This window comes from Struthio camelus, chromosome 21, assembly GCF_040807025.1.
Source record: "Struthio camelus isolate bStrCam1 chromosome 21, bStrCam1.hap1, whole genome shotgun sequence".
In the NCBI taxonomy this organism is placed as follows: domain Eukaryota; kingdom Metazoa; phylum Chordata; class Aves; order Struthioniformes; family Struthionidae; genus Struthio; species Struthio camelus.
Genome location: NC_090962.1, coordinates 1,365,791 through 1,391,899, shown reverse-complemented (window position 1 = coordinate 1,391,899; position 26,109 = coordinate 1,365,791). Strand labels below are relative to the sequence as shown.

Sequence of the window (26,109 nt, the reverse complement as noted above, 5' to 3'; positions counted from 1 at the left end):
AGGTCCCAACGCAGAGCATCTGGGCTCAGGCAACCCCACCCTGCTCCCGGGGCAGGGAAGCGATGTTAACTCCTTCCCGGCCAGGGCAGCGCCTGGCCCTCAAAAATGGGGCCCTTTCTTGGCATTTCCGTGCTCAGCCAGCACTGCGCCCGCCAGGCATTGCTCAGCACGCACTGTCACCTTGCCTGCAGGTCGGTGACAGGCATGTATGGGTCCTCTATGAGCCCATGTGGTCTGTGACCTCTGTTTCTAATGCTGGAGCACGCTCATGCAAAAAAACTCAAGGGACTGGCAGGGCCTTTTGCGAGGAATTTGTTGCTTGCTCATGACTGAACACATCCTGTTGTGTCCGCACAAGGAGCATTTCAGTGGTAATAATTTGTTTTCTGTAAGCAAACTGCACCAGGTGCAAGCTCCAAGTGCCCGCAGAGCCGCACGGTGCGCTGCTTCGCGCCCGCCCGGCAGCGCGGCTCCCGCTCCGCCGGCGTTTCCCGCGCAGGAGCTTGAGTCCCTGGGCTGGGACCACTGCGACCGCTGGACGGACAGGCGGCTCCCTCCCAGCGTCCAGATCTCTGTGGCTGCCTGCGCACCGGCTGGGCGCCCAGAAAAAACTCGACCCCCCACGATCTGAGCAATGTGCCTCCAACTCTAGAGCGGGAATTTGGGCAGGGCCAGATGCGGAGGTCGTGGCAGCGCTCGAGAGCTGGCAGCCCAGGAGGCACTGCCAGGCCCTGGGCGGAGATGCCGTGGCGGCCAGGCAGAAGCAGGGACCTGGGACTGCCAGCGCTCTGGCGTCCTGGGCCGTTACGTGCCTTAACCTGGTAACGCGGCCTGTCTCCTTTATGACGACAGCTGTGCCTGGAAGCGTCCGTCCGTGAAGAATCCAGTTGTGGTCAGGACAAACCCCATTCAGCATCACACTCGCTAGTCATTATTAAACTCTGAGGTCTTGCATGACTAGTTGTAATTCTATTACACAATGTTAAGTACAGTTTTCCTTAGCCTGTGGTGTCAGCTCTCTTAGTTCTTCACAGCCCTAGTTTAAACAGGAACTGTGTGTAATACAGAGCAGTCATAAAAGGACACAGGTAAGGTTTTCCAAATGGGCTTAGTGATTTATGAGCTAGGGTTTGAGCCGCTTTTCAGCAAGAGTTCCTCAAAGTCGCAAAGCAGCGGGTGTCTAGTGGCGCGGCGCAGCCACGCTTCACCACAGCTCTCAGGCTGCATGGGAAGTCCTGCGTGGTGCCTGCAATTACCTGCATTGCATCAAGTCGTCGGTTGTATCTGATTTACCTGGAAAGTGGATACTATGAAGCGTAGGTGAATTTGGTCGTGTTTAAACACTTCCAGGGAAAAGCAAATATTGGGTCTAGAGCATAAAAAGCTACTGCTAAGGCAACAAGTGGAAATTGCTTTGGTCACTCCCCAGTGATGAGGCGCTGAGCCTATGCAATGGTGCTTTGCAAAGCAGTGATCTGTTACATGGCTTCAAAGAAATCCCTATATTGCTAAAGCGATTCCCTTCGCCAGGAGACAAAGAATCTTTACACTGGCACAATACCTCCAAAGTGGTTAGGATACACAAGGCAGTAATTGGTCTTATAACAAGTCATTATTTTAATTTGGTGCTTTACTGCCATGTTGGTATTTCACTTGGAGTATTCAGAAAGCAGAAAGTGGGTGGATCAGAAAACCGGAAAGAAAATAACTGCCTGTCTCTCAGCACAGTGCAAGGTGCTGGAGCACAGCCTGAGCTCTCTTTAGATTTGACAGGATCCTTGAGGCCTTGGCCAAACGGCCTAAATTATCACGCAGCCCTCGCTCTTGTGTACACACTACCAGTGAGCTTACTTGATGCCTTCTGAAGCACCAGACCAACAGGAAATACGAGATCAGAAGGATATTTTCCATCATTGAAAATCCCCTTTGGTTCACAAGGCTTTTTCTGTATCTGAAATTAGCACTGATTTCAGCCATTTGCACTGCTGCATTTGCACAGTCCCAGAACGCAGGGAAGAAAGCCTTGATTTATGCCAGAAGCAGTCAGCCTTGTTTTTCAAACGGAGGCAAACTCTCTCTACACAACACAGAGTTCAGTTTAATTCCAAGTGCAGAGAAGGACTGAGAACACACGGCACGCGTTGAAGTTGGCACCACTGCAGCAGTGCAGGCTGGAGGCCTTAAAAGCCGATGCCGTGGCGAAAAAGCTCTGCTTCTGACAGTAAGCCTAAAACTCTGCGAGCTGGCACATCTTCCGGTTGAGTTAGTGGACAGGCGTGACAAAGAGGGAAACGTTTAAGAGCTCCTTTAGGATTTCACCACTTTCCTCGTGCCTGCTTGAAACAGAGCTGATCAGAGAGTAGAGGTTGCACTTTCCTCCCCTCTTACGAAGTCTGCCTGCAGTGGATCTCATCTTGTCGTGGCACACCTGCACAGGCAGCCAGTACAGTACAGTACAGAGCAGTTCCTCTTGCTCCCGGTGGATTGCTGGGATCCATGAACAAATTGCCTGTCCGAGCATGCTGGCATAATCCTCTCTCTCTGTCCCCTTCAAGAAACATCTCCAAACAGATGCTGAGAGCTGAGGAGGTAGAGTAGGGGAAGACCACTTTCCTTTGCAGAGCCAGATGCGAGAAGCAGTGGGGCACAGAGGACACGTGGGAGGAGGTGAACTTTAGTCTCAGTACTTTTGGCTATCTAGCTCACAGATCTCTCATTACTGCAGGCCTACCTGCAAAGCTGATCTGAGAGAAGCTGCTATGCCCTTTCCCATTGAAAATGTGACTTAAAGACTGTTGGGAGCATTGCTTCCTTCTGCAGGGGAAGCAGATGGAAGGCAGGAGTGCTTCTACCTTCTGTTTAGGCTGGGAATTCCCAATTGCATTCATCTGCTGCCAGGAGGAGTCAAGAGCTGAAAGAAGAATTAAGGAGTTTAAACAGTTGGTTGGAGCAGGCTCAGCAGACACGGGTAGGGATAACTGTGCCCAACTCCTCCACTGAAGAGATGGCTGCTGCACTAGCAGCAACCTTCATGCAAGGGGCAGCAAAAGTCCAATGAGCCTTTCTGCCCACATCATATTTTGTCCCTGTAGCACTTTCTACTCTTTCCCTTTACTAGTCCTGGGCCATACAAATGCAGGTGTCTCTTCTTTTCCAGTACTCCCCTCTGCTGAAGAAACTCTACTGTCAGATTGCCAAGACATGTCCCATCCAGATCAAGGTGTCCACCCCGCCACCGCCAGGCACCATCATCCGGGCCATGCCTATCTACAAGAAAGCAGAGCACGTGACAGAAGTGGTGAAACGCTGCCCCAATCACGAGCTTGGGCGTGACTTTAATGATGGTGAGTGCTGGTCTTGCACCCCTCCGCTAGGGATGGCCCCATCTTTGGGCCAGCAGAAAGCAAAAGAGAGTAGTAATGGTGCGCCGCTGCGCCCGCAGCGATAGCCTTGGGTAGCTCCTGCTCCTCTGGTAGCCAGAACTGGCACAAAGCCAACGCGCCTGTAACCGGGCCTGCCGGCTGTGCTTTCACTCCAGGGCCGGGGCTGCCATGAACCTGTGGATTTGCAGCAGGAGCCCAGCACCTCTAGCCCCTCCGTTAAATTCTCTGTGAGGAGGATTAAGCTGCGTGAGCATGGCGGGCAAGGTAGTGAGCTCAGAAAGAGCTGGGGGGCAGGGACTCCTGCCTTGCACTGCCCCTACGCAGGTGTCACCACCTCTCATGCCCGAGGCTCTTGCGCAGGAGGGCAAGCCTCAGCGCCGGCCCTGCCCTCTAACACAGACGTTTAACTTCGCAGGCCAGTCAGCCCCAGCCAGCCACCTTATCCGGGTGGAAGGCAACAACCTCTCCCAATACGTGGACGACCCTGTCACAGGAAGGCAGAGTGTGATGGTGCCCTACGAGCCCCCACAGGTACCCCGTTTGCTTCCAGGGTGGTGGGGAAACAGAACCAGCATTTGTCCTCCTCTGCCTGTGCTGAGGGGTAACCCCGCTGGTGGCACGGCTGGGAGCAGGTCTGCTTGGGGGGAGACAAACATTGTTCTGGGCAGCAGTCCTGCTTGCCCTAGCATGTCTAAGGCATCCCTCCACCTCGCTCCCAGCTCTTGCAGCAGATGTGTTTGAGCACACGCTGCCCTGGGGCAGTGAAGCATCCCAGAGCGTCCTGTTGCCAGGAAGAGTGGTGCAGAGCTGGTGCCCAGGGACATCCCTCCCAATCCTTCCTTGGGGGCAGGGCTGGAGGCCTGGAGCCCTCCCTCAGGGACCACACAGTCCTTGTACAGTCACCTCTTACCAGCTGGGACCGTCCCATCAGTGCGGGCTAACACATCCCTGCTATTCCCCAGTACTCCCACCGGGAATCTCCCCTCAGATCTCCTCTACTTGCTGGCCAAAGGGTGGGCCTGGCACCGGCCTTGCTGCAGCCTCTTGCATTGGGGCTGAGTCCCAGCCTGCAGGACCCGATTTTCACTCCCTGCTCAGTATCTGCTCTCCTCTCCTGGGGCAGGTGGGGACCGAGTTCACCACTATTCTGTACAACTTCATGTGCAATAGCAGCTGCGTGGGAGGAATGAACAGGAGACCCATCCTCATCATCATAACCCTGGAAACAAGAGAGTGAGTCACTGTCACAGCACCATCCCTGCCCAGGGCAGGCCTCCTTCCCTGCTGCCAGGAGGGCTGGGGGCCTCGGGAGGAGGGCTGGGCTTGGGAGGGTGCAGTTTCCCAGGGATGGAGTGTGATTCCTCCCTGGGAACATGCTCCAGAGAGTGCCACTGTGGGGAAGGAGAGGTGGCAGCCCTCAGTCTCTGCACTGCTGAAACCCTCCTCTGTCCCAGGAATTCCTCATCCCTCTCCAGAGATTCCTGCTCACGCTCTCAGCAGACGTACAGGGTTCTGTACACATAATACCTGCGGGGGCTTTATTGTGGCTTTTTGAGCCACACCATAAAGTGTTGGACTCAACCAATGTGAAACTACCTAGAAGAAATAAACTCATTGATTTTTCTCTCCTCCCAGTGGCCAGGTCCTGGGAAGGAGGTCATTTGAAGGACGGATCTGTGCCTGTCCTGGCAGAGACCGAAAAGCTGATGAAGACCATTACCGAGAGCAACAAGCCCTGAATGAGAGTGCAGCTAAAAATGGCAACGCTAACAAACGCAGTGAGTCCTCTTTCCAGGAAATACAGATGGTTTAGGGTGCCATCCTGTCGCAGTCCAAGGCTGCTGGCCAGCGTCTGGGGTGCCTTGCTGCTCAAAGCGACGCAGCTGCTTCTGTGTCAGCTCGTTCCCTCTCACAGTTCCTCTCAAAGTTACCGCGCTCCAGAAGTTCAGACTCAAATCCATATCTGGACGTGACACACTGACCTTTCTTGACTAAGTCTCAAATCGCAGAAGCTGGACCTGCTCCCCGCTTCCCCCTAGAGTGCAGTGCTATTAGTGAGAGGCTTTTATGTCCAGATATATTTGTTCTTCACTATTATCATTAATAAAGGGGCATGAGTGCTAGGACACAGTTAAGCTGCTAGCATCCCTGCATGGTTTGGAGCTTAAATACTGCAGGGAACCAAAGTGTTCTCAAGTGTGTTCTACTCTGCCAAAGACAGCCCAGGAGAATGGAAATGAGGGGAAAGGGGGAATCCTCTGCATAAGTTTGTCATCAAAAACACAAAAACCAATTCGCAAAGCCACAAACCCTGAATGAGAGAGCACGTTTGGCATGTGTCAGGTTAAGTCTGCCAGAGGTAGTTATTTCCCTGTTTTCAGTAAAGGTTTGCAAAGTACTCCAGTTACCCGCTTCTGCCCCAAGGCTGCTGGCTGCGCAGTCCTACTGCTGCTAGGAGGAGCTAGGCCACAGCAGTTCCCATCGCTAGATTTGACTTTTGTTTTCCACTAACATTTTTTCCTCTCTCCTTTCCAGCTTTCAAACAGAGCCCTCAGGGGATCCCAGCCCTGGGGGCTGGCATTAAGAAACGGAGGCATGGGGAGGAGGAGATATATTACGTGCCTGTAAGTGTCAGTGAGCCACATTGGTTATCACCTGTCTGCCTTGGGACAGTTGTGGCTTTGTGCCCTCTGAGGGGAAAGCCATGGGGATGCTGTGTCAGGAAGGACAAGGTTGCATGGCTGGAGGAGACAGTCCTGAGGTCTCCTGCAATGCGTCAGGCACAGGGCCAGTAGCATGGCCCATAGGGCTGAGAGGAGGCCTAGAAACAAGGAGGGAAGCATCTGTAAATGCAAACGTCTGAGGGGGTCCTGGACCAGTGAACATTTATTGGTCACAGTGACATTGTGCCCTGCATGACTGGGCAGAAAAAAGGGGAGATAGGCCACGTGAAAGGGCCTGGTAAGACGGGCCAAAGTAAAGGCCTGGGCTTGTTCCCTCTTCCAGGTGCGAGGCCGGGAGAACTTTGAGATCCTGATGAAGATAAAGGAGAGCCTGGAGCTGGTGGAGCTTGTCCCACAGCAGCTGGTTGACTCCTACCGACAGCAGCAGCAGCAGCTCCTACAAAGGCAGTAAGTATTACTGCAGCAGCCAGCAAGGCTTCCTGAGACCCCGGCTCTGCCAGCTGCAGCTCTGCAGTAGGCAGCAAGGCACAGCGAGTGGCCAGAGAGCAGCCCTGGCCCTGGCTGTGTGACCGGGGGACCCCTCAAGCAGCTGTTCCCTAAGTGGTTACGGAGATGAGATGGAAGAAACCTTGGAGCTGGAAACTTGCAAGTCATCAGCCTATGTCTGCAGAGGCCAAAGCTGGGACCCGTCCACAATACCGCTTTGCCTCGTCTTCCCCTGCCTGTTAAGTGAAGAAATCCATTTCCTGCCTTTACAAGCAGTTGCAGCAGTGCAGATCAGGGTTTTTTCAGGACATTAGGAAGCACTAGCTATAGCATTGAGTACAAACCTCTCTAGGGTGACTGCCCTGCAGTGAATAGCACAGTCCCTCAATAGCAGAGTCTTTCTGTGGACACGCTTGACTGCTGTCTGACATACATGCATGCCACCCAATTCTGCACGAGTGCAATTTGTCCCGGGTTGCTATCAGTGCTTTTTTGCTGCCACAGTTTGCATGGGTACAGCTGGCTGAAACCTCAGGCCAGAGAATCTGTTAGGGCAACAGCCAGAAGGGAGTCCTGGGGAAAGGCAGGGTGGCTCCCTTGCTTCCTGCTGGAGGCTCACTAACCGCTTTGTTTTTTTGGAGCAGGAGTCACTTGCAGACACCTTCATCCTATGGTCCTGTCCTTTCACCTATGAATAAAGCTCATGGAGGAGGAATCAACAAGCTGCCATCTGTCAACCAGCTGGTGGGGCAGCCACCGCAGCACAGCTCCAACTCAGCGCCCAGCCTGGGGCCAATGGGTAAGGTGCCCTCGTCACCACTTCCCGCAGCCCCAGGCAGCTGAGAGGCAGAGCGGACAGATGGCAGCCACAGCTCTGCAGCGCACAGAGCAGCGCGAACTCCCTGGAGCCAAGCTCTACTTAGCTTTCACCCCTCCTCGAACCCTACACCAAAACAGAGGTGTCTCAGGCAAAGGCCAGGCAGATTATGTTTGTACACGACACCCAGCTGGAACCAATCTACAGCTGAACCACCTGGGAGAGATCTTCCCAAATGCCACTGCACGGGGATGAGCGGGAATTTATTGTGTAACTCTATGTCTGCAGCAGATCTCCTAGAAGCTCTCAGGGAAGGCAGTGGAATCAGCCACAGTCAGCTCAAACCCCAAAGTCCTCAAGCTAGTGCTCACACAGTCCATGCTTAGAGTGGGCTCTTCCTGCCTGTCAGTAGACTCCCTGATGAGGGACAGGGTGGTTATAACCATTTGGGTGAAGTTATGTCTAACTCTGATCTATTTGTTGCATTGACATGGCTTCTGCATAGGACCTGGAATGTTAAACAGTCACCCCATGCAACCCAACGGAGAAATGAATGGAGGCCACTCGTCCCAGTCAATGGTCTCAGGATCACACTGCACCCCTCCTCCACCCTACAACCCTGATCCCAGCCTTGTGAGGTAGGGAAGACATCTGGTACCTGTTGTGCGTTGTCCTCTGATGTTTCTTGCTGTTGTCCCTTACCCTAACCTTCAGATCTGTCTAGCAACTGGTCAACTGGCCACTGGTTCCAACTGAGAAATCACTGCTCAGGAAATCACATAGACCATTCTTCTCATCTCAGAAATCAAAGCCCAGCTAACTACCAGTTAGAAACATGTATTGCCTGCAATACAAATGTATTGCAAAAAAGATAGTAATCCATCCTTACTCAGTTAAAAATTAAATACATGTGAACAAGAATCTGTTTCTGAATGTAAAACTGGCATATAACTTTGTAGAACTTCCACTTTCCTCTCCCTTACCAGTGATACCTGGAAATTGTTCCACATGATTTATTTCCATGAGGAATATGTTATCAGCTCTGCAGACATTTTTTCCTGTTCTAGTCTTTTAAACAGACCATAGATGTTTCAAAAGACATCCTTCCAGAATTAGGGAGGCTGTACATGCAGCTACTAGAATTGCACAGCTGCAGCCCAGTGCAATGTGCAAAATATCCCTGCACCAATCTGTACATTGCAGACTGACTGTCACTGCCCAGGCCAAGGCTTGTCCCTCTCTCCGTCCCCAGACAGCTCCAGCTCCCTCAAGTTATTTAGTGTAAGTTATTCAGCTGAGACCTCTGAAGATCAGGAGAACTAAAAAGTAATGTTAGGGATGAACATGGTCCCGTTAACTTCTTTACTCTGACATTAACGGCAAGTTAGGCCATACTTCGGCTTTGCATCAGCCACAAGAAAAACTCTATCCAAGCACTCTGAGCAGCCCAAGTTCCCTACTACGTTCGGTTTGCCTGCATCCCACCTGTGTTGCAAGGGTTTGAAAGGGTTGCCAGTTCTTTAGGAGGCAGGAGCCTACTACAGTCTCCTCCTTGCCTTTTCAATGAGCTGAAACATGGTTTGCCACTACAGTGATGGTTGAGAGCACAGCTTATATTCATGAGAAGTTAATGCCACTTTATTCTCCAAATTTTTTCTGCAGTTTTTTAACAGGATTGGGGTGTCCAAACTGCATCGACTATTTCACCTCACAAGGGTTACAGAATATTTACCACCTGCAGAACCTATCCATAGAGGTAAATGCTTTGGGAAGATCTGTTCTTACCACTTGTTTCTATCAGCTGTTGATCTTAAAAGCAAGGACAAAACAGTTTTAAAGGAAAGGAAAAAAACTGTGCACCAACCTGTCACACAAGCTATACGTGCCCCATGATTGATGTCTTCCATTTATGCATCCTTTCTAGTCCTTCAGATTTAGTGGTAGTTCAGCCTTTGGTAGCAATCCCAATAGTCTGTTCCATTGATTCTTGCAGACAGTCAGAAGCAAGGTCCAACAAGCTTATAGGATAATGGGGAAAAACAAAATAAAACCTACTTCTTTCTGGGACGTCTAAAAAGAGCTAAAAGATTCCCAAATCAGACCTTAAATACATTTTTTTACCTAACATACAGGAGAACAAACTGAGGTACTCTGCAAAATAATCCAAAGCCCACAGAATCAGTGGAAAGATTTCCATTGTATTTCAGCGAGTTTTAAATTAGACCTATAGCTCTGATCTTATGTCTTGTCATGTAAATCTTCAGTATGTCTGTGAGACAAAAGAAGATAAATAAGTGAGTCAGACCCAGGATATCTGTATTCCAGGACTCGGTGTTCCAACCCTGGGACCAAATACCGCAGGTTAGGCAAAAGCTGGAGTGAAAAATTGTGTAAGATATGTTAGAAATAACTGATATTACATTGTGTGTAAGCCCTCTGCTGCTGGGGGGAGAGGGTTTGCTACTGTAATTCTTGGCTAAAGTGCAACTCTTAGTGCAAATACCGAGGTCGCTCTTAACCAGAAGAGGAAAAAAAAAAAAAAATCTTAAACCTTTTCGGCCATAATCAATCCCAGAGCCAGTATTTTGGCCAAGTCAAAGCTCCTACCCTGATTCTGTTTTGCCTTCTAAGTAGTTTGTAGCAGTTGTCTTCTATCTGGCAGCTAAAATAAAATATGAGAACACGTTTTGATGATGCAGTTGTTGAAGACACAATGATTTTTCATTGGTAGCTGGGGCCAGTTGCGTAATCTTAGCCTGGTTTTGGAACATTTTCTGAACTAACTCCATTATTATCTGTAAGCTGTCAAAAGAAACGTTTGGTATGGTCAAAACTTGATACCAGATTGCTGAGCTGTGTGTCCAAGTTGACATTTGTAATTACTAATTGCACACTTGCTGTCTTCTCTAGTTAACGCTACGTGAGTCTCTGTGTTTGGCATTAACATGGATCTCTAGCAGCTCTCCACTACGATGGTATTTGTTCTGATGCAGGCATCTGCACATAGGCCACCATCCCTGAGATTTTCAAGCTCTTGTTTAGCATTATAAGCACAGCCCTTCATGTCTGTCATAATAATCTGCTATTGCCCATCTTGGTGTGTTAATACACGTGACATAGGATTGGTCCCAAAACAGCCCGAGTCAAGAACAGTTTGAGAAGTGTGGCACATCCCCAAAGCCATGAGTGCCCACCTGTGTGGAGCATATTACCTGGAAATGCAGTTCAAATCTCTCAGTCCAGGACCTGAGGAGAGAAGTGACCACAGACCAGCTAGGCTCATGGCTCCTTATCCAGGTGAACAGATCATGACACTTCACATGCTGCTCCGCAATCTATCAGAAAGCAAAAGGCCCAGTCCTTCCCATTTTCACATTAGTTGTATGTGAAACAATAACTTGCTTCTCCCCCTCCCACCCTAAATAAAAAAAACCCCAACATTTTCTAACCTGCAAAGCTGTGTTTGAGTAACTAGTCAACTGGCCACTGGTTACAAATGAGAAATTACCCATCATGGAAAAAACCCGTGGGCTCAGTGCCGTGGCATGGGGGAGGCCCAGGAGCACGGTTTTTGCATGCTTTGACTTCATGCCCATATGCTGCCTCTGAACCACATACTCAGAGGTCCCAGGGCTTGTTCCCATCCTTATTCTTGAGTCTCTGCTGATTATCGGCTATGCCTTAGCAGCGTTGTTCTTCCAGGATCTCGGAGCACTGAAGATCCCAGAGCAGTACAGGATGATTATCTGGAGAGGCCTTCAGGAACTCAAACAGAACCATGACTATGGGGCCCAGCAGCTTATCCGCTCCAGCAGCAACGCCTCCACAATTTCCATCGGCAGTTCTGGTGAGCTGCAGCGGCAGCGTGTCATGGAGGCAGTGCACTTCCGCGTGCGTCACACCATCACCATCCCTAACCGCAGCGGGGCCGATGAATGGGCAGACTTTGGTTTTGACCTCCCAGACTGCAAATCTCGCAAACAGTCCATAAAAGAAGAATTCACAGAGGGAGAGATCAACTGAAGGTCTCCACAAGGCAGCAGTAAGAGACTGGATGCAGAGTTAAAGGAATATAGAAAAGAATGAAACCCTGAATGCAAAACAACATATTATTTTCAGCCCTGAGTGCCTGGCTGAAAACGTAGTGTCACTGGACAGACGGGAACTCCGAGCCACGTGAGCAAGCGTGGCCCTGATCCATTCATTAGGTGTCTTCCCCAGAAAGGAAATTCCAGGGGTTTTAATCAGAGGATGAAGGGGAAGGAAAGGGCAGCTGAAATAACTCATGAAATGGAATGCAGAGATTTTCTAACAGAGGACGAGTCCTTTGCTCGTTTATAACGCTACTTTGCATTTTACTGGACCATCCTTGCATCAAACAGATGCAGCATAAAAATAATACATACATTTTTCTGTTAGCAGGACTCACCTTCTTTTCTTCTTGTCTGTCCCTGCTCTGTATTCTCAATGATGTCCAAACTCTACAGGTCTTTGTCACCGTAAAAATGGGGTTTTACATCTGCTCCGTTTTCTGTAAAGATATCTGCCATTGATGGATACACAGGGACAAAACCCATCTGCTTTCCTGATGGACTGCCAAAAAGTATCCATCTCCCTCAGTTCTTTGTAGAGCAGAAAAAAAACCTGTTTTTCAATTACAGATGTGTTCATGTACTTAAATATTTGTGTATATAGACAGACCACAATGTACATACAGTATACTTGTTGTGTTGTAAGGAGAAAAAAAGATTTATTTTCATGTAAGCTATAAAAATTGATACTTACTCCTGAGACACTATAGTGTCAAGTAAATTAATTTCCTGCTCTAGCATGCCAACATGCAGAAATCATGTTTTCAAGCCTTTTCTACCAAAAATTCAAATGATTTTTTTCCCCTCCGAGTATCCTTCACACAATTGCAGAGAAGGGGGTGAGCCTGCAAATTCTCGTTGGGAGTCAGAGTTCTGTAAAATTATTCCCTGCACTGCCGGAGGAGTTTTGAAGACAGGTTAGATGGAGCTATCGGGAATGAGGTAGGTGTAAACGTCATCCTGCCTTGGTGTAAGGCGATGGACTGGGTGACTGCGTGAGATTGTTCTAGTTTTGTTTTCCGTTAGCTCAAGTCTTGTCCAAAGCTCCCTGTATTGCCAGGTTATTTATTGCCCAACCTGACTCTGGCCTTTTGCATTAGCTTCCTGGAATAAAAGCTGTTCATAATTGCCCCAGTAATCACCTTCACCACACTGCTGGGTAGAACGGTTTTTATTCCTTCCCAGCTGTTGCTGACACATGTTCTGGTGATTTTTTCAAGGCATAATTTGGCTGTTGATTCAACCTGAGAACTCAGAGAAAGCAATGATGCAAGCAGCTGTATTCCCTCCCCCTCTGCCTCCGAGTAGTAAGCCAAACATTTTGAAGGGTGAGAGTCCACAGCAAGGGTCTGGAAGGCCCATCACAGAGGCTAATGGTCCATGGAAAGAGGGAGGGTACTAAGCTACTTCATGCACCTGCCTAAGCTCGGGCTGCTCTAGATTTCAGGCAGCCTAAGGGAACGCAGGCAGAAGTGATGCTGCCCTCCCAGTGCTGCATCTCCTCTCCCGTGTTTCCTCTGTGCTGGATACCTCCAGGAGGCAGACCTACAACTGTTTCCCATAGCGCTGGCACGAGAGACACCTCGCCAGGCTTGGGGAGGAACTGTGCCATCCTTTGCACAGCCCTAGCCCTTCTATCCGACAAACTTAGAGAGAAAAGCGAGAGTCCCAACAATGGAGTTCAGTGCTCACCTCACAGATACATCTTCTCCTCCTCGTAGGTCGGTGTTTGTCCTCACTCAAAGGAAAGACCATAGGGAAAACAAGTGCGAACACTGCATGTGCCATGCCTGGAGCGCTGGGGCCCAGCTCCTTCCTCCCCTGCATTCACCGTGGCTGCCGAGAACAGCTCGAGGCCTCGGGCGTGCAGGGGAGCGCGGGCAGCGCGGCCTCCTCCCTCCCTCCCTCCCGCTTGCCAGGCCACCGGCCACCAGCCTCTGCCCTTCTCTCCTACCCCGAGGGAACAGGAGGGACAAGGGCACCGCTGCTTCCAAAGCCGCTCTCCGCTCTACACTACACCTAGCGGGCACTGGACTCCTTTGTCCTTTGCTGAAATGTGAACCTATCTCCTAATATAACGGCTTATTAAAGCACTTTAAGGCTTTAAAGGCTTTAAAACGTTCATTTGTGTTTTCAATGTTAACTACGGCTTTTTCCAGCAGTATTAATTGATATACTCCAACCATGCTATGAATGGTATTTTTTGTAATGTTATCTTTGGAAAATGTGTTATTTTTATAGATGTATTTTTTTTTTTGGTAACACAATTAAAGCACATGTCTGAATTACAACATCTGGCAGCTAACGTCTTGCTTATATTGCATGGAAAGTGCTCTCATAGTACTGGTGTCGGTCTCCAAAGCCACATTGTGTCCTCTGGAAACGGTCAGAAGTTGTTTTGCTTCATCAGCGAAGCACAGTTACGAACAAGCAGTTCTGCCAAGAACAAGAGGACCCGCCAACGCAAGAGTGCCATGGAAGCGGCTCCTTCCTCCTCTAGAGGCATTGGAGGAAGTGGCCTGAGGGAGCAGAGCGCTTCTCCCCACAACTAGACGTTACCGCTGCAGGAAAACGGGTGCGAGCAGTTTGCTCCCTGCATGCAGGAAGTCAAACAGGCCCCAGCTCGGCCGTGCTTCCTTCCCTTCCTCGGGCCCTCCGAGAGGTGGCACGTGCGCTACGGAAGTCTCGCAGAACCTCCCCTTAAATGTAAAACCCCAGCAGAAGCACAAGACACCGGCTCGCCCCTAGCAAGTGCCTTCCTTTAAAGGGGTAAATGTCTTACTTCTTTATAAATGAAACTATTTTCTCAAGAAATGACTAGAGTATGAAATTGATAGCAATCTTTATCATTAAGACATAGCTTTCCCATGTTTGAAAAAATTACACCGTTAAAAACAATTTCCACAAGAGAATTGTGTTTAGTTATAAATGTCACAGCTATTTCTAGTTTTAGTCTTATACGGCAAACATAGGAATGGGAATCTAGCAGAATTAAAGAGTCTTTCCAGAAGAAAAGTGACATGTGTATCAACTAACGCTCAAGGCAAAAATGTTCTTTTAATACAGTAAAAAAGCTTTCAAAAGATCTTGAAAAATGGCATATGAGAAATACAGACAAGAATAGTCAAATCTATATATCTGCAATAAGCTCAACATAAGAATAAAAAGAGAAAAATAACCTGGCTTTAGAGCAGACTTGCCTGTTGTTGAAGGCACTATCTTTTTCTGCGATGTATATTCCAAATGTGCTGGACTGTAAAAAAAAAAATCTTTACAATATGTAATCACCACCCCTCCTACACTCAAGGAAAGCGATTATTAGTCCACTTTTGCTACTAATATATTAACATACAAGGCTGGCATTTAAGCAAGGAAAACAAAAGCACGCAGACAGCTACCTTGCTGTTGCAGTGCGTGATCCAGACAATGCTGAATGCAGGTGCTGAATAACCCAGCCAACACACACACCTCAGTGACAGGGGTTGTACAGGGCCACTGTACAAATTCACAGATTGCATTCTGAAAAGAAAAAATTAATAATGCAACGTTTATTACAGAAATGCCCAAGTGTGTTGCTTCTCTATGGAACAGTCTTAATTCACAGCCTTCCTACAGTGTTTCTCCTCTCACTACAGCCAGTACAGTAGCAAGACTCCCTCCCTGCTTTTTCATTCCTCTTCCCCATCCTCCAAGAAAGTTAGGAGATCATAACTTTTCAGCTATGTATTTGAAAGATATTAGAAAACCCATTAAAAAACAACAAATGAAACAATAACTATGAGGCCAAGGAGCGAGTTCAGCACAGAAGTCACACTCCTGCATATACCGAAGGGAAGCGAGCGTGGACCAGATGAACGCTCTCATTTTCTCGAGCATTACGCCATCTCGTTTCCACAGCTGCCACTCGCACAGCTCCCATCGCAGCGGGTGGTGGTTTAATACCTCCTTACCACATCCCGAGGAGCACTGGTCTGTTCCCAAGAAAACAAAACTCCACAAGCAACAAAGCTCTCCAGAAGAAAATGCCACCTGGACAAAACCACACTAAATTTCTCTGGAGGGTCCTGGCTGACGTGCTAAGAGGCATCTGCAACATCAGCACGGAGCCCTTCTAGCTCAAAAGCGCCTCCAAGTTCTCGGCGTTTCCAGTGGAAATGTAAAACAGTAAGTCTTTTATGTAAGGTAACAGTGGAGACATCACTAGGTAAAAAGACCTCACTGTAGCACAGCTCAAAGATTATCCTTCACCTCAGAAAACAGCAGTGTGCATCACATTATTTCAGTCTTGATCACAGATGAATCTATTGCTTCATTGCGTAAGTCAACAGCAGATCCATTTCTCCAGGACTGTTCAGCAGCTGCAGCTACCTGAATTGTCCAGAGAAACTGCTCTTTGGTTATCATGGGAGGTTCTTTGCCTGCAGAGATGAGGAAAACCAGTGGATAAATCTGAGGTTCTACTGTCTGCTTTGCCTCTGACCTGCTCTGGCTTTCAGCACGTCCCTGCACGCCACCGCACCCCTGCTCAGCTCCAGGAGTCGAGCACTTCAGCAGGAACCGCCTCTTCCGCCTCTTCGCCCAGTGTCTGGTGCGAGAGGACCCCCTGCGGCCAGGAAGTGCCGGTCAACTGAACAGAATTTTTTTAATCATTAAAAATGGCAACAGCCTCCCACATCAAAAGTTAAAGGGTTGTCTTTTCTACTCTTTCGTTCCTCAGATTTTAACAAGAAAATATTTCTATTCCTTCTCCTGCTCCTGTAACTAAAATCCTGCACTCTTCTCGAACGCAGTCAACTTCAACAGAACATATTTACTTTATGTCACATCTACTCATTTTTTCCTCAGGATTTCAGACGCTAACACCAAATTGCAACTGCTATTGCAACAACTTCCAAGTCAAGCTTTGGCTGAAAGCAAATCTAAACCAGTATTAGCCATAAGTTTAAGCTTTGCCTTACCTTTCAGGGTTCTAAGAAAGTGTCGAAAGAGCTCTCTGTGTGCATCTCTGTAACGATCGGCTTGCGTCTGTGAGTAGATGGATACAGAAGTTCCATGCTCCGTAATTCCCAAGGGATTCTGATTATCTACCCGTAACGTTCCTTGAGAACCATGAACCTGCAAGGGAGAAAACAAAGAGGAAGGAGAACAAAGTTTTTAAAATTACCATTATTTTTGATCTCAGAAAGCTAACTAGTCTACAAAAGACTCCGGTTTGTATCACCAAGTAGAAAAGTAGCTCCTAAAATGAGTAGCCACAACTGATATATCCTCTTTTATGGATCAATCGTGATGGAAGATACTCGCAAACATAGTACGGTGGCCTCTGCTTCTGCAATATTTCAATTATTTTTGACCAAGCAAAGCCCCTCCCCGCCTTTTTTTAAGATATAACAGATATTACTCCCCAAATCCAACCCACACGTGTTATAATTCATGACTTCAGGAATTCACAGACAATAAGCCTCTGAGTTTATACTTTTCCTCTCCTTTAATATCCTTGACGTTTGTGAGACCCTGACTCTTGGCTTGCTTTACTCCTAGAACATTTTGGAAAGGCAACAAATCAACCGTGTAGTAACATTTCAGCCTCAAGAGAGCTGACAATTCCTGCTCTAGTATGATTGCATGTAGCTTATAACTCCAGGAGAAGGCATGTAAACAGAGGCAAGATTGGGATAGCACAATAGAGTGGATTGTAGCTTAAATAGCTATTACAAGCAATCCACCGCTGCTGTTTCTGAGGTACGGAGCTATTTTGCAAAGTGTATTTGCAGGTATATGCTTGGGGCACGACACACGTTTCCCACGTAAACATACACTTGGGAAAACTTACTCTAGCCTGTGGCATCTTAAGAGACTTAACTTAAAAATAAGAACGCACCTCTAGTCTCTGATCACAGCTTTTAGTGCAGTGCTGACTGACGTCCAAAGTAACAATTGCTCCGCTAGGAAATTTCATGCTGACTGCTACAGTGTCTGCATCCTTCAAGTAGGCCATATCTGAGTGACAAAAAAGGCGCTCACTCATACCAGGAACAGCAAACCAGCAAATAGCTGCTACAACAAACTGTTTTACTTCCTTTAAGAGGCAACGCTGGCTCTAGAATACCTTCAAACAAAAAGCACGGAAGATGGCAAAGCGCATATGGCAGCATACACCGGTTGGTTGACCTTTCTCAGTCAGAACAGAGAAAGGTGTAGTCCCTGCATCTGACCTCCACAAACCAAGCCCACGGCTTTCGCTAAGGACTTCCATTTCTTCTTTCAAGCGCATTGGCTTTTGCAACTTTTATGGCCAAGATTAGGCAATTTTCAGCACTTAGTATGAGGCAGACTGTACAAATTCTTCCCTGTGGCATTTTGTTGCATTGCAATGCTTTACCTTAGACTAGACCATTGCATATCATACCTCATAACAACTTTAAATTTACCTTAAAATTTAGCATTTCCACGTAAAAACTGTCAGCTTCCAGTTTTACAGTTGGTCGAGATTAACCTTGTAACCCACAAAAAGCTCATCAGCTTAAATTAAATTCAACCAAAGAACTGAAAAGACTGCATTAACATTGGCGTGAGCATAAAGCTTTGCTAGTTGCCTTCTGCATGCTGGCTTCTAAATGGCAAACACTTGCATCCCTCAGGTCTTTGTAGGATACAGTTCAGTGATATCGCTACAGCAATCATTTCACAGCAGCAGGGAAGTGACCAAATTCACAAATAATCACCAAACACTCAGTCTACAACAAATTCTTTAGACATTTGTCTTCTATTTCACTAGACTATTTTTTCAACAGTTCTGTGATGGAATAATTATGTCATGGCTACCATGCAGTCTTTTTTTCCAGTCTTAGTACTGAAATATGAAATAACTGAAAAGTTCAAAAGGTACAGAATAAATTTTCCACATGCTTAGTCTTACCTGCACAGAACGCATGTCCCAGTGAAAATACTGTATCTGGTGCACTCTCTCCCAACAACAAACTGATAACATCTATGTCATGCACAGCAGCATTATAAAAAATTCCACCTAGAAGAAGCAAAACTGGGCATTAAGGTCTTCATATTTAAAACCCACAGTAAATTTACATTTCTGAACTGCACTGAGACCAATACAATAAAATCCCCCAAAACAAAAGCTAATACAAAGAGTAGACAGAAATACTCACGCAACAGAAAGAAAGGTTAGTAAAGAAAATAGTCCTCAAAAGAAGAAAACATGCGTCTTAGGAACACACAAACAGAAGGAACTTTCTGCTAGAACATGGGGCAAGTAAACTTCCAAAAAATTTATTCTCAAAGGAATAGAAGAAAGCTGCTCAGTACCTGACTTTTTTAGGAAGCTAAGAGAAGCTGCCGGATATATGCTGCTAATCGCTGATATCCGGTGAATCCTCCCCAACGCCTGGCTGTCACGGACTTTTTTATACAAGAACTGCAGTGCTGGGTCAAAACGCCTTCAAAGAGAAACAACCAACGTGGAACAGCGTTTGGGACAGAACACGGTCACCCGGGCGGCTGTGACGAGCGCAGTGCGGGAGGCTGCCTGGCTGCAGGCAGCACCGAGCGTGTAACACTTGCACCTCTCTTGACAGACAGGGGTCAGATCCAGTTTTCTGATCCTGTTTTGTAAGTTCAGCAACTTAGTATATATCACCTTGCTTCTTGCAAAAAGCGTTAATATCTGTTCTTGACTAAACTTACTGAACCAACAACTTAAAAGAGGAAATTAAACCACAAGGACTAAAAGGATTTAGAAGTCCAGTAAGTTACCTACAGTTGTTGTTCAACTTAGAGCCCTACTTACAGGTTTTATTCAGGTGAGTGTTGACCAAAACCTCTACTCAAGAGCAGTTCACATTCAACTTTATGGCTGGGGAACAGACCTGTACATATAGCACTCAAATTGAAAAGGCAAACATTAGCGCGGATATTTTGTGTAACTACACATTAAAATTTACAAAATACATACTTCATCCAAATAATTGTTGTCTGCAATGAAAACAATCGTTCTCAACAGAGGAGCAGTAAATGATCAAGTGCATTTACTAACAGCCCACATCCACACTAAACACATGGTGTTAAATTCTAAGTTTAAAGTAGCGTTCTTCACTTGTAGCAGAGTTCCCCGAGGTTTAACAGAGCTGAAGTGAATTAAAATTTACCTACGTTCTTTCTGTTTCAATTATTCAATCTTAGGGGTTGAAACGTAAAGTCACAAGCAGAAACATCACTTTATAGAGACTAATAAACGTACTCCATCAGATACGCCAACAATTCTAACGTCAAGCAGAATTTTCACAGACGCGTACTTTGCAATCCTACGCGTTACAAGCACCACCTCTTCTAAAGGCATTGTAAGCAGTCACAGCTAAAATATGCCTCTGTGCAGAGCCCAGCGTACGGAAATTCAGTTCAAGTGAAAAGTTGAACAGTCGATGGGGCCGACACCTCCCTAGAGAGAGTCTTCTAAAAGGAGCGTAATGAGGTTGCTCATTCTTTCGTTAAAGAGTTACTGTAAGCCTTTGCTACTGTTTGCTAACATATGTGCTTATGCTTCACAGGATCATTGTTTGTTAAAACAGTACTGAGCTAAAGGTTACAATTAGCATGTCAGTAAAAATACAAAAAAGGACCAGCAAAAAAAAAGGATGTGTTTCCAATATTATGAAAACATAGTCAACATTTCAAAGAAGATTCTTTTTCCTGTGCTGTTTTGAAAAATGTATTTAATTCACTGCCTTCTTCCCATTTCATTTCTAGTCTACTGCAACAAAGCTGTCCAACAGAGAAAAAAGGGATACAAGACCCTCTGATCCAAAAAAAGTATAATACACAGGGCCAGAAGTTTCATAAAGAAGCCTGGAATACATGAATAAAGCTTAATGCCGTAGCGTATGACTAGGCTGAAGGGAGCTGTACACTAAGCGTTTTACTGAGAAAACAAAGCAAAGCAGATCTCGGTAGCTGTATGTGTAACAAAACCACAGAGCTACCTAGCCGAGTGGTTGTATATACACACAAGAAAAACTGTAAATGAAAAAGTCCTTTTTTTCCTAAAACCCCAGACCAAGAAGTTGCCTTAGCAAAAGGCACAGCATTGCCAGAACATTGCCTCAACTTCAACTAGGTGTAGCGTTTCCAAAACCTCAAAGTGTCTGCAAAAGCGCGGACTGCTATTGCCTATGTCCAGTCTAGAAAAAACAGGGCTTTTGTTTGATGGTTTGAGTTCCATTATCATCCGTTCCAATAAGTATGTATTTTAATCCTACAACAGATCAAATTTTTCCTACATTAAGCATGAAGAATTAATCAAATCCAAACTCCCTGCTGAAGAACATTAACAAGCAGCAATGAAACAAAGTTTATTTGAGGAAATCAGTGCTACTTTCAGACATACACTTCTTAACAAGTATAGATCAGAAGAAAAATGCTGGTCTTACTTGTAGAATCCACAAACCAATGGTCTTCCACATCTGTCAGCTTCATCAAAACAAGCTTCTGCTGTCTGCCTGTCTAAACTGGGTAGCCTCTCGCAAAATACACCTTTCCCTATGCAAAACGTCACAGAATATAGAATTGAAGGCAGGACACAATCTGCGCTAAACGTTTTTTATCTTGCAATATTGCATACAAGTCATTACAGTCTAGAAAGCATGTTTCGCGAAACCGAAGCACGGCTTTTACAATGATGATGCTAATCCCCTTTTTGCTGCCAGCGGCTATGGTTTCATTAACTATTTACAAATCCCAAGAAGTCAGACTGTTTTTATAGCTAGCTTTCTTTTTATTCCTAGTTGTACTTCTAGGCCTAGGTATCTGAAGTGGCTGTAGTGAGAACAGCATAGTACAAACTCCATTTGTGTTTGACTCAATAACATCACTGTCATTAGTGGACTAATTTCTCTTTAATTATGCAATTAAACGGTCTGTACACCTCAAGGGACACTGCTGTAAAGTACAGAGTTAAAAGCACAAGTGACTAGTGAATGGAAAGGTGTAGTTATTCCTAGGATAGATGCTATAGATGCTACTGGGAGGACCTTTGTTAATAACAACAAGTTAAACAGCACTGTTACCAGTGTTGCTTGTACTGGGTATTAACAAAGCTACAACCCACAAACTAGAATTCCTACTCTGCTGGTTAAGTCTCCTGGCGCTCTGCTTTTTGATCATCTTACTCCGATTCTACAGCCATTTTTACCAGTGTTGGCAGTCAACAGAAAACATACCAGTTGAGTGATTCAGGCTTTCCTTCTATTTATACGTGAAAAACTGTTGCAGCTGCTATAAAATTCGGAGTGGAGGAGACAGATGCACGAGGCAAATATTAAGATGTCCCTACTTTCAAAGGGCTTCACAGCTAGTGGATTACTGGATCTCCAGCTGAGTATGGAAACAGGAACTTTACAAACCTGATTATGATGCTCATCTTTCTGATATAGCCATTACAAACAAAAAGTTTTACTGATTTTTTTTTTTTAAACTCTTTTATAAAAAGATAAATTTCACACTCTGCAAGTGTACGAACATACAAGGCCTACTTCAATGTGTGTTACTGATTACAAATAAAAGCTGAATTTGGAGCAGTTCGTCTTACCAGCTCGTAAGGCATCTATTACAATCTCAGAAGCTTCCTCAGGTGGTGAACAAATGATGGCTCCAGAGACACTGCAGGAGTTAAAAGAAAGTTCTTCAGTGAAGACAACAGTTCTACTGGAATAACAGTGCTCCCAATTCTCCTTTCAGATACAGTTATTTTTCAAGTTAGTTTTCTTACATTTTGAGGAAGAGTTAAACAAGGCATAAAACCCCATCCATCTGGTACAAAAAGCTATGTTAGGAAAGGGACTGCTTGTCTACGTGCCACGTGGCATAGTCTGAAGCAGTAATGCTTGGAAGAGACAGTAATACAGGAAGCCAAGCTTTAACAAAATCTCTTAATTCAAAGTCAGTAACTTCCTTAGGTTTTCTTAAAAGCATGTAGTTAGAGAAAGAACACATGTTCTTAGTTAAAATGAAAATAGACACAGTTAAATTGCATTGGCTTTCTTGTATCTTAGAGAAGAAAGTCTTTTAAAGATGTCTTTGCAAACTACTTGAATTCTGCTAGTTAAAAACGTGCAGAAATATTGAAAAATATTTATGCGGTAGAACTGTTGAAAACATGAGAAGTTCATCTTAGGGTACTTTCATTTTTTCATTTCTAATCTCAAGTCTGTCTTTCTGAAAAGCTTTGGCTTTCCATTTTGTAACAATACTTACAATACTAATTTAAGAACTGACTGTAACCACAGCACTAGATATTACTTAATCGGTTCAACTCTAGAGCAAAATGCCACAGTCGTCTATATTTACAGTACTCTTGCTTTTTTGAGACAGTTTCAAAAGAGCCACTAAAATCAGCCAGCTGCTCTGAGGCAGAAAAGCTGGTAGGCAGCAGGAAGGCACGTTATATGTTGCTACACGAGAAGACAGGAAAATAATTTTTTTGTACTCTTCCACAGAACTGCCTGTTTTCATCGATTCCTCCAGAAACCCCAGACATAGAAGTCAAGCTAAGCTTCCCAGGAAATCCGGAAACATATGCAATCTATCATGTAGACCATAATTTGACTTAGCCTGCAACAGCCCCTTGGTCCCACAAAGAAACCGGAGTTTCCCTCTCACAGGGCTGAAGATTTGTGGGCAGAGAAGCAAGGTCTGGGCACACTACTACTCCAGTAGAGTTTTCCAGACACAGGAAAAAAGCTTAGTGCAAAGACACTTGCCCTAAGTCTTATATCAGTGAAGAAACATGCACGGAAGCTAGCTGTGGACTGTACCGTTGATCATTGAGCACAATGTCAGCATCTTGCTGCCGCAGCACCCTGGTATTGGCCAAAAATTCTGCACTGAAGGCACGTTCCACCTCTTGCAGCTGATCTTCCACAATGTAAAGCAAACAGCAACTGTTTTCTTCCATTAAACTTTGAAACAAAGCTTTGTTAACGAGCTCTACGCCGAAAAGGGCGAGGCCGATATCGCTGGCAGCACTGCTGTACTGTCCCACTGCCCCTCCAGGAACCGCACTGTCGGGGACCTCAGGAACGACGAGCCTTTGACTGGCTTGTTTTGAGGGTGCGGACGCGCTTCTCGCGTGGAAGGCAGCAAACGCGGAAGGGTGACCGGTGGAGGTAGAGGGTTTTTGGTCTTCTCTGGCAGATGCGATGCTTGTTGTGGAGCTGATAGCGCTGGGATGAACAGGGATCAAAGACTTGTGGCAGGAGGGTGGAGACGGGACCATGCTGTAGCTTGTGCTGGTCCCGGCACTGGTGATGCAAGGGTTGGTCGAGAGGATAAAGGAAGGCTGAGAAAGCAGGGCAGGAGTATCAAGCTGGAGGGGAAGGCTAGCGCCAAGGTCCGGACCCGCAGATCTATGTGGAACAAAAAAAACCAAACAAACAAGGTTTTTCTCATTTCTTAAATCATACAGACTCTACGCCAGCAAGACACGCGCGCTCATGAGCAGACCCAGGGTCGTGACCCTATTCAGCCCAGTTGTCACCACGCACTAACCACTTCCATTTATCAGATAACTTCAGCGATTCCACTTCCCCGATAAGCCCCGGAAGCCAAAGCTTCGCGGCTCGCCCGTGCGCTGGAAAACTGGGAACGGGGGCGCTGGGGGCGCCCCCGAAGCGCGCCTCCAGCCCCCAGGGACGCGCTGCCCGGGCTCCGGGGTTATCCCGGCAACGGGGAACGCGCCGGGCTGGACCCCGTCCCCCCCCGCCCGCCGGATCCTGCTCCGCCTGGGGCTGCCGAGGGACTGGGGCTCCCTTGCGCCACGCACCCCTCAGCCCGGGCTGCCCCCAAGGCTCGGGCTCCCCCCTGAAACTACTCCAGGGCTCAGCTCCCACATGGCCTAGGCTCCCCCCAGGGCCCCCCCCCCACAGCCTGAGCTCCCCCCAGAGCCCCAACTCCCCTCCCAGGCCTTGGGCCCCCCCAAGACTCCAGCTTCCCCAAGACCCCCCCCCCAGAGCCCCAGCTCCCCTACCAGGCCTTGGGCCCCCCCAGACCCCCCCCAAACCCCCAGCTCCCCTACCAGACCTTGGGCCCCCCCAGACCCCCCCAAACCCCCAGCTCCCCTACCAGTCCTTGGGCCCCCCCAGACCCCCCCAAACCCCCAGCTCCCCTACCAGACCTTGGGCCCCCCCAGACCCCCCCAAACCCCCAGCTCCCCTACCAGACCTTGGCCCCCCCCAGACTCCGGCTCCCCCCAGACACCCCCCAGAGCCCCAGCTCCCCTCCCAGGCCTTGGCCCCCCCAGGACTCCGACTCCCCCCAGACACCCCCCCCGAGCCCCCGCTCCCCTCCCAGGCCTTGGACCCCCCCAGACCCCCCCCGGAGCCCCAGCTCCCCTCCCAGGCCTTGGACCCCCCCAGACCCCCCCCGAGCCCCCGCTCCCGTCCCAGGCCTGGCCCCCCCAGGACTCCGGCTCCCCCCAGACCCCCCCCCCAGAGCCCCAGCTCCCCTCCCAGGCCTTGGACCCCCCCAGACCCCCCCCGAGCCCCCGCTCCCGTCCCAGGCCTGGCCCCCCCAGGACTCCGGCTCCCCCCAGACCCCCCCCGGAGCCCCAGCTCCCCTCCCAGGCCTTGGACCCCCCCAGACCCCCCCCGAGCCCCCGCTCCCGTCCCAGGCCTGGCCCCCCCAGGACTCCGGCTCCCCCCAGACCCCCCCCCCAGAGCCCCAGCTCCCCTCCCAGGCCTTGGACCCCCCCAGACCCCCCCCGAGCCCCCGCTCCCGTCCCAGGCCTGGCCCCCCCAGGACTCCGGCTCCCCCCAGACCCCCCCCGGAGCCCCAGCTCCCCTCCCAGGCCTTGGACCCCCCCAGACCCCCCCCGAGCCCCCGCTCCCGTCCCAGGCCTGGCCCCCCCAGGACTCCGGCTCCCCCCAGACCCCCCCCAGAGCCCCAGCTCCCCTCCCAGGCCTTGGACCCCCCCAGACCCCCCCCCGAGCCCCCGCTCCCGTCCCAGGCCTGGCCCCCCCAGGACTCCGGCTCCCCCGCCCCCCGCCGGGGCGCTCACAGGAGGAGCGGGGCGCGCAGGCCGTGCTGGCGGCCGAGGCGGCGGTTGCGGTAGTGGCGGCCCGAGGAGAGGTGCTCGAGGATGCGGTCGCGCCGCACCCGCATGGGCAGCTCGCAGGACGTGCAGTAGAGCGTCTCCACCACGGCCGCCTCGCCCCCCCCGCCGCCGCCCCCGCCGCCGCGCTCCAGCAGGTGCCGCTTCACCGCCAGCTCCGTGAACTCCGCCGCGTAGTCGTGCAGCGTCTTCTTCTTCCGCCCCATGGCGGCTCCCGGCGGCTCCCGGCGGCCGGGCCGGGCCGGGCCGCCCTCCGCGGGGCAGCGCCGCCGCCGCCACCCGCCCCGGAAGCGGAAGAGCCGCCGCCGCCGCCGCCGCCGCAGGGCGCTGTCCGCGCCGCCGTGCTGAACCCGCCTGGCCCCGCCCCCTCCGTTGCCCCGCAACCGCGGCCTCCATTTTGCGCGCCCCGCCGCGCCCCCTCCAGAGCCCGCGGCCCGGTCCCCGCTCTGCCCTTCCCTTCTAGCGCCCACAGCTGACTCCCCCCCCCCCGCCACCCACCTTCCCAACCGCCGCCAAAGCTTGCGGATCACAG

The 26,109-nt window shown here is 48.8% G+C and overlaps 2 protein-coding genes and 1 long non-coding RNA gene across 12 annotated transcripts in view; 1 reads left to right on the top strand and 2 right to left on the bottom strand.

The window, feature by feature from the left end:
• Positions 1 to 14,733, top strand: part of TP73 (tumor protein p73) — a 54,818-nt gene extending 40,085 nt beyond the window's left edge. For 4 of the 5 annotated variants that reach the window (XM_068915792.1, XM_068915793.1, XM_068915794.1 and 1 more), the window contains 10 exons: positions 3,158 to 3,344; positions 3,799 to 3,914; positions 4,507 to 4,616; positions 5,019 to 5,161; positions 5,919 to 6,007; positions 6,390 to 6,514; positions 7,198 to 7,352; positions 7,876 to 8,008; positions 9,033 to 9,126; positions 11,073 to 14,733. In XM_068915792.1, the coding sequence (XP_068771893.1) occupies positions 3,158 to 3,344; positions 3,799 to 3,914; positions 4,507 to 4,616; positions 5,019 to 5,161; positions 5,919 to 6,007; positions 6,390 to 6,514; positions 7,198 to 7,352; positions 7,876 to 8,008; positions 9,033 to 9,126; positions 11,073 to 11,393 (1,473 nt within the window). In that variant the 3' untranslated portion in view covers positions 11,394 to 14,733. The remainder of the gene's footprint in view (positions 1 to 3,157; positions 3,345 to 3,798; positions 3,915 to 4,506; positions 4,617 to 5,018; positions 5,162 to 5,918; positions 6,008 to 6,389; positions 6,515 to 7,197; positions 7,353 to 7,875; positions 8,009 to 9,032; positions 9,127 to 11,072) is intronic. The other variant, XM_068915797.1, reaches the window with a different exon arrangement.
• Positions 1,588 to 11,074, bottom strand: LOC138061803 (uncharacterized). Of its 3 annotated transcripts, XR_011135733.1 has the most exons (4): positions 10,583 to 10,707; positions 9,492 to 9,639; positions 9,235 to 9,388; positions 1,588 to 2,911 (listed from the first exon to the last, which is right to left on the bottom strand). It is a non-coding gene; the product is annotated as an uncharacterized lncRNA (long non-coding RNA). The 3 variants fall into 3 exon arrangements; XR_011135732.1 differs by adding an exon at positions 10,820 to 11,074 and having other exon boundaries at positions 9,235 to 10,705; XR_011135731.1 differs by having other exon boundaries at positions 9,235 to 9,639.
• Positions 14,287 to 25,852, bottom strand: LOC104141964 (myo-inositol 2-dehydrogenase-like). Of its 4 annotated transcripts, XR_011135730.1 has the most exons (11): positions 25,524 to 25,852; positions 23,284 to 23,874; positions 22,059 to 22,129; positions 20,902 to 21,010; positions 18,785 to 18,915; positions 18,381 to 18,488; positions 17,343 to 17,461; positions 16,420 to 16,576; positions 15,710 to 15,879; positions 14,860 to 14,980; positions 14,287 to 14,714 (listed from the first exon to the last, which is right to left on the bottom strand). XR_011135730.1 is itself a non-coding variant. In XM_068915799.1 (10 exons), exons 1-9 carry the CDS (start codon positions 25,781 to 25,783, stop codon positions 15,731 to 15,733), a joined length of 1,695 nt encoding a protein of 564 aa, XP_068771900.1. In that variant the 5' UTR covers positions 25,784 to 25,852; the 3' UTR covers positions 14,287 to 14,980; positions 15,710 to 15,730. The 4 variants fall into 4 exon arrangements, 2 of the variants coding, with proteins under 2 accessions (XP_068771900.1, XP_068771899.1); XR_011135729.1 differs by having other exon boundaries at positions 14,860 to 15,879; XM_068915799.1 differs by having other exon boundaries at positions 14,287 to 14,980.
• Between the last annotated feature and the right edge of the window lie 257 nt (positions 25,853 to 26,109).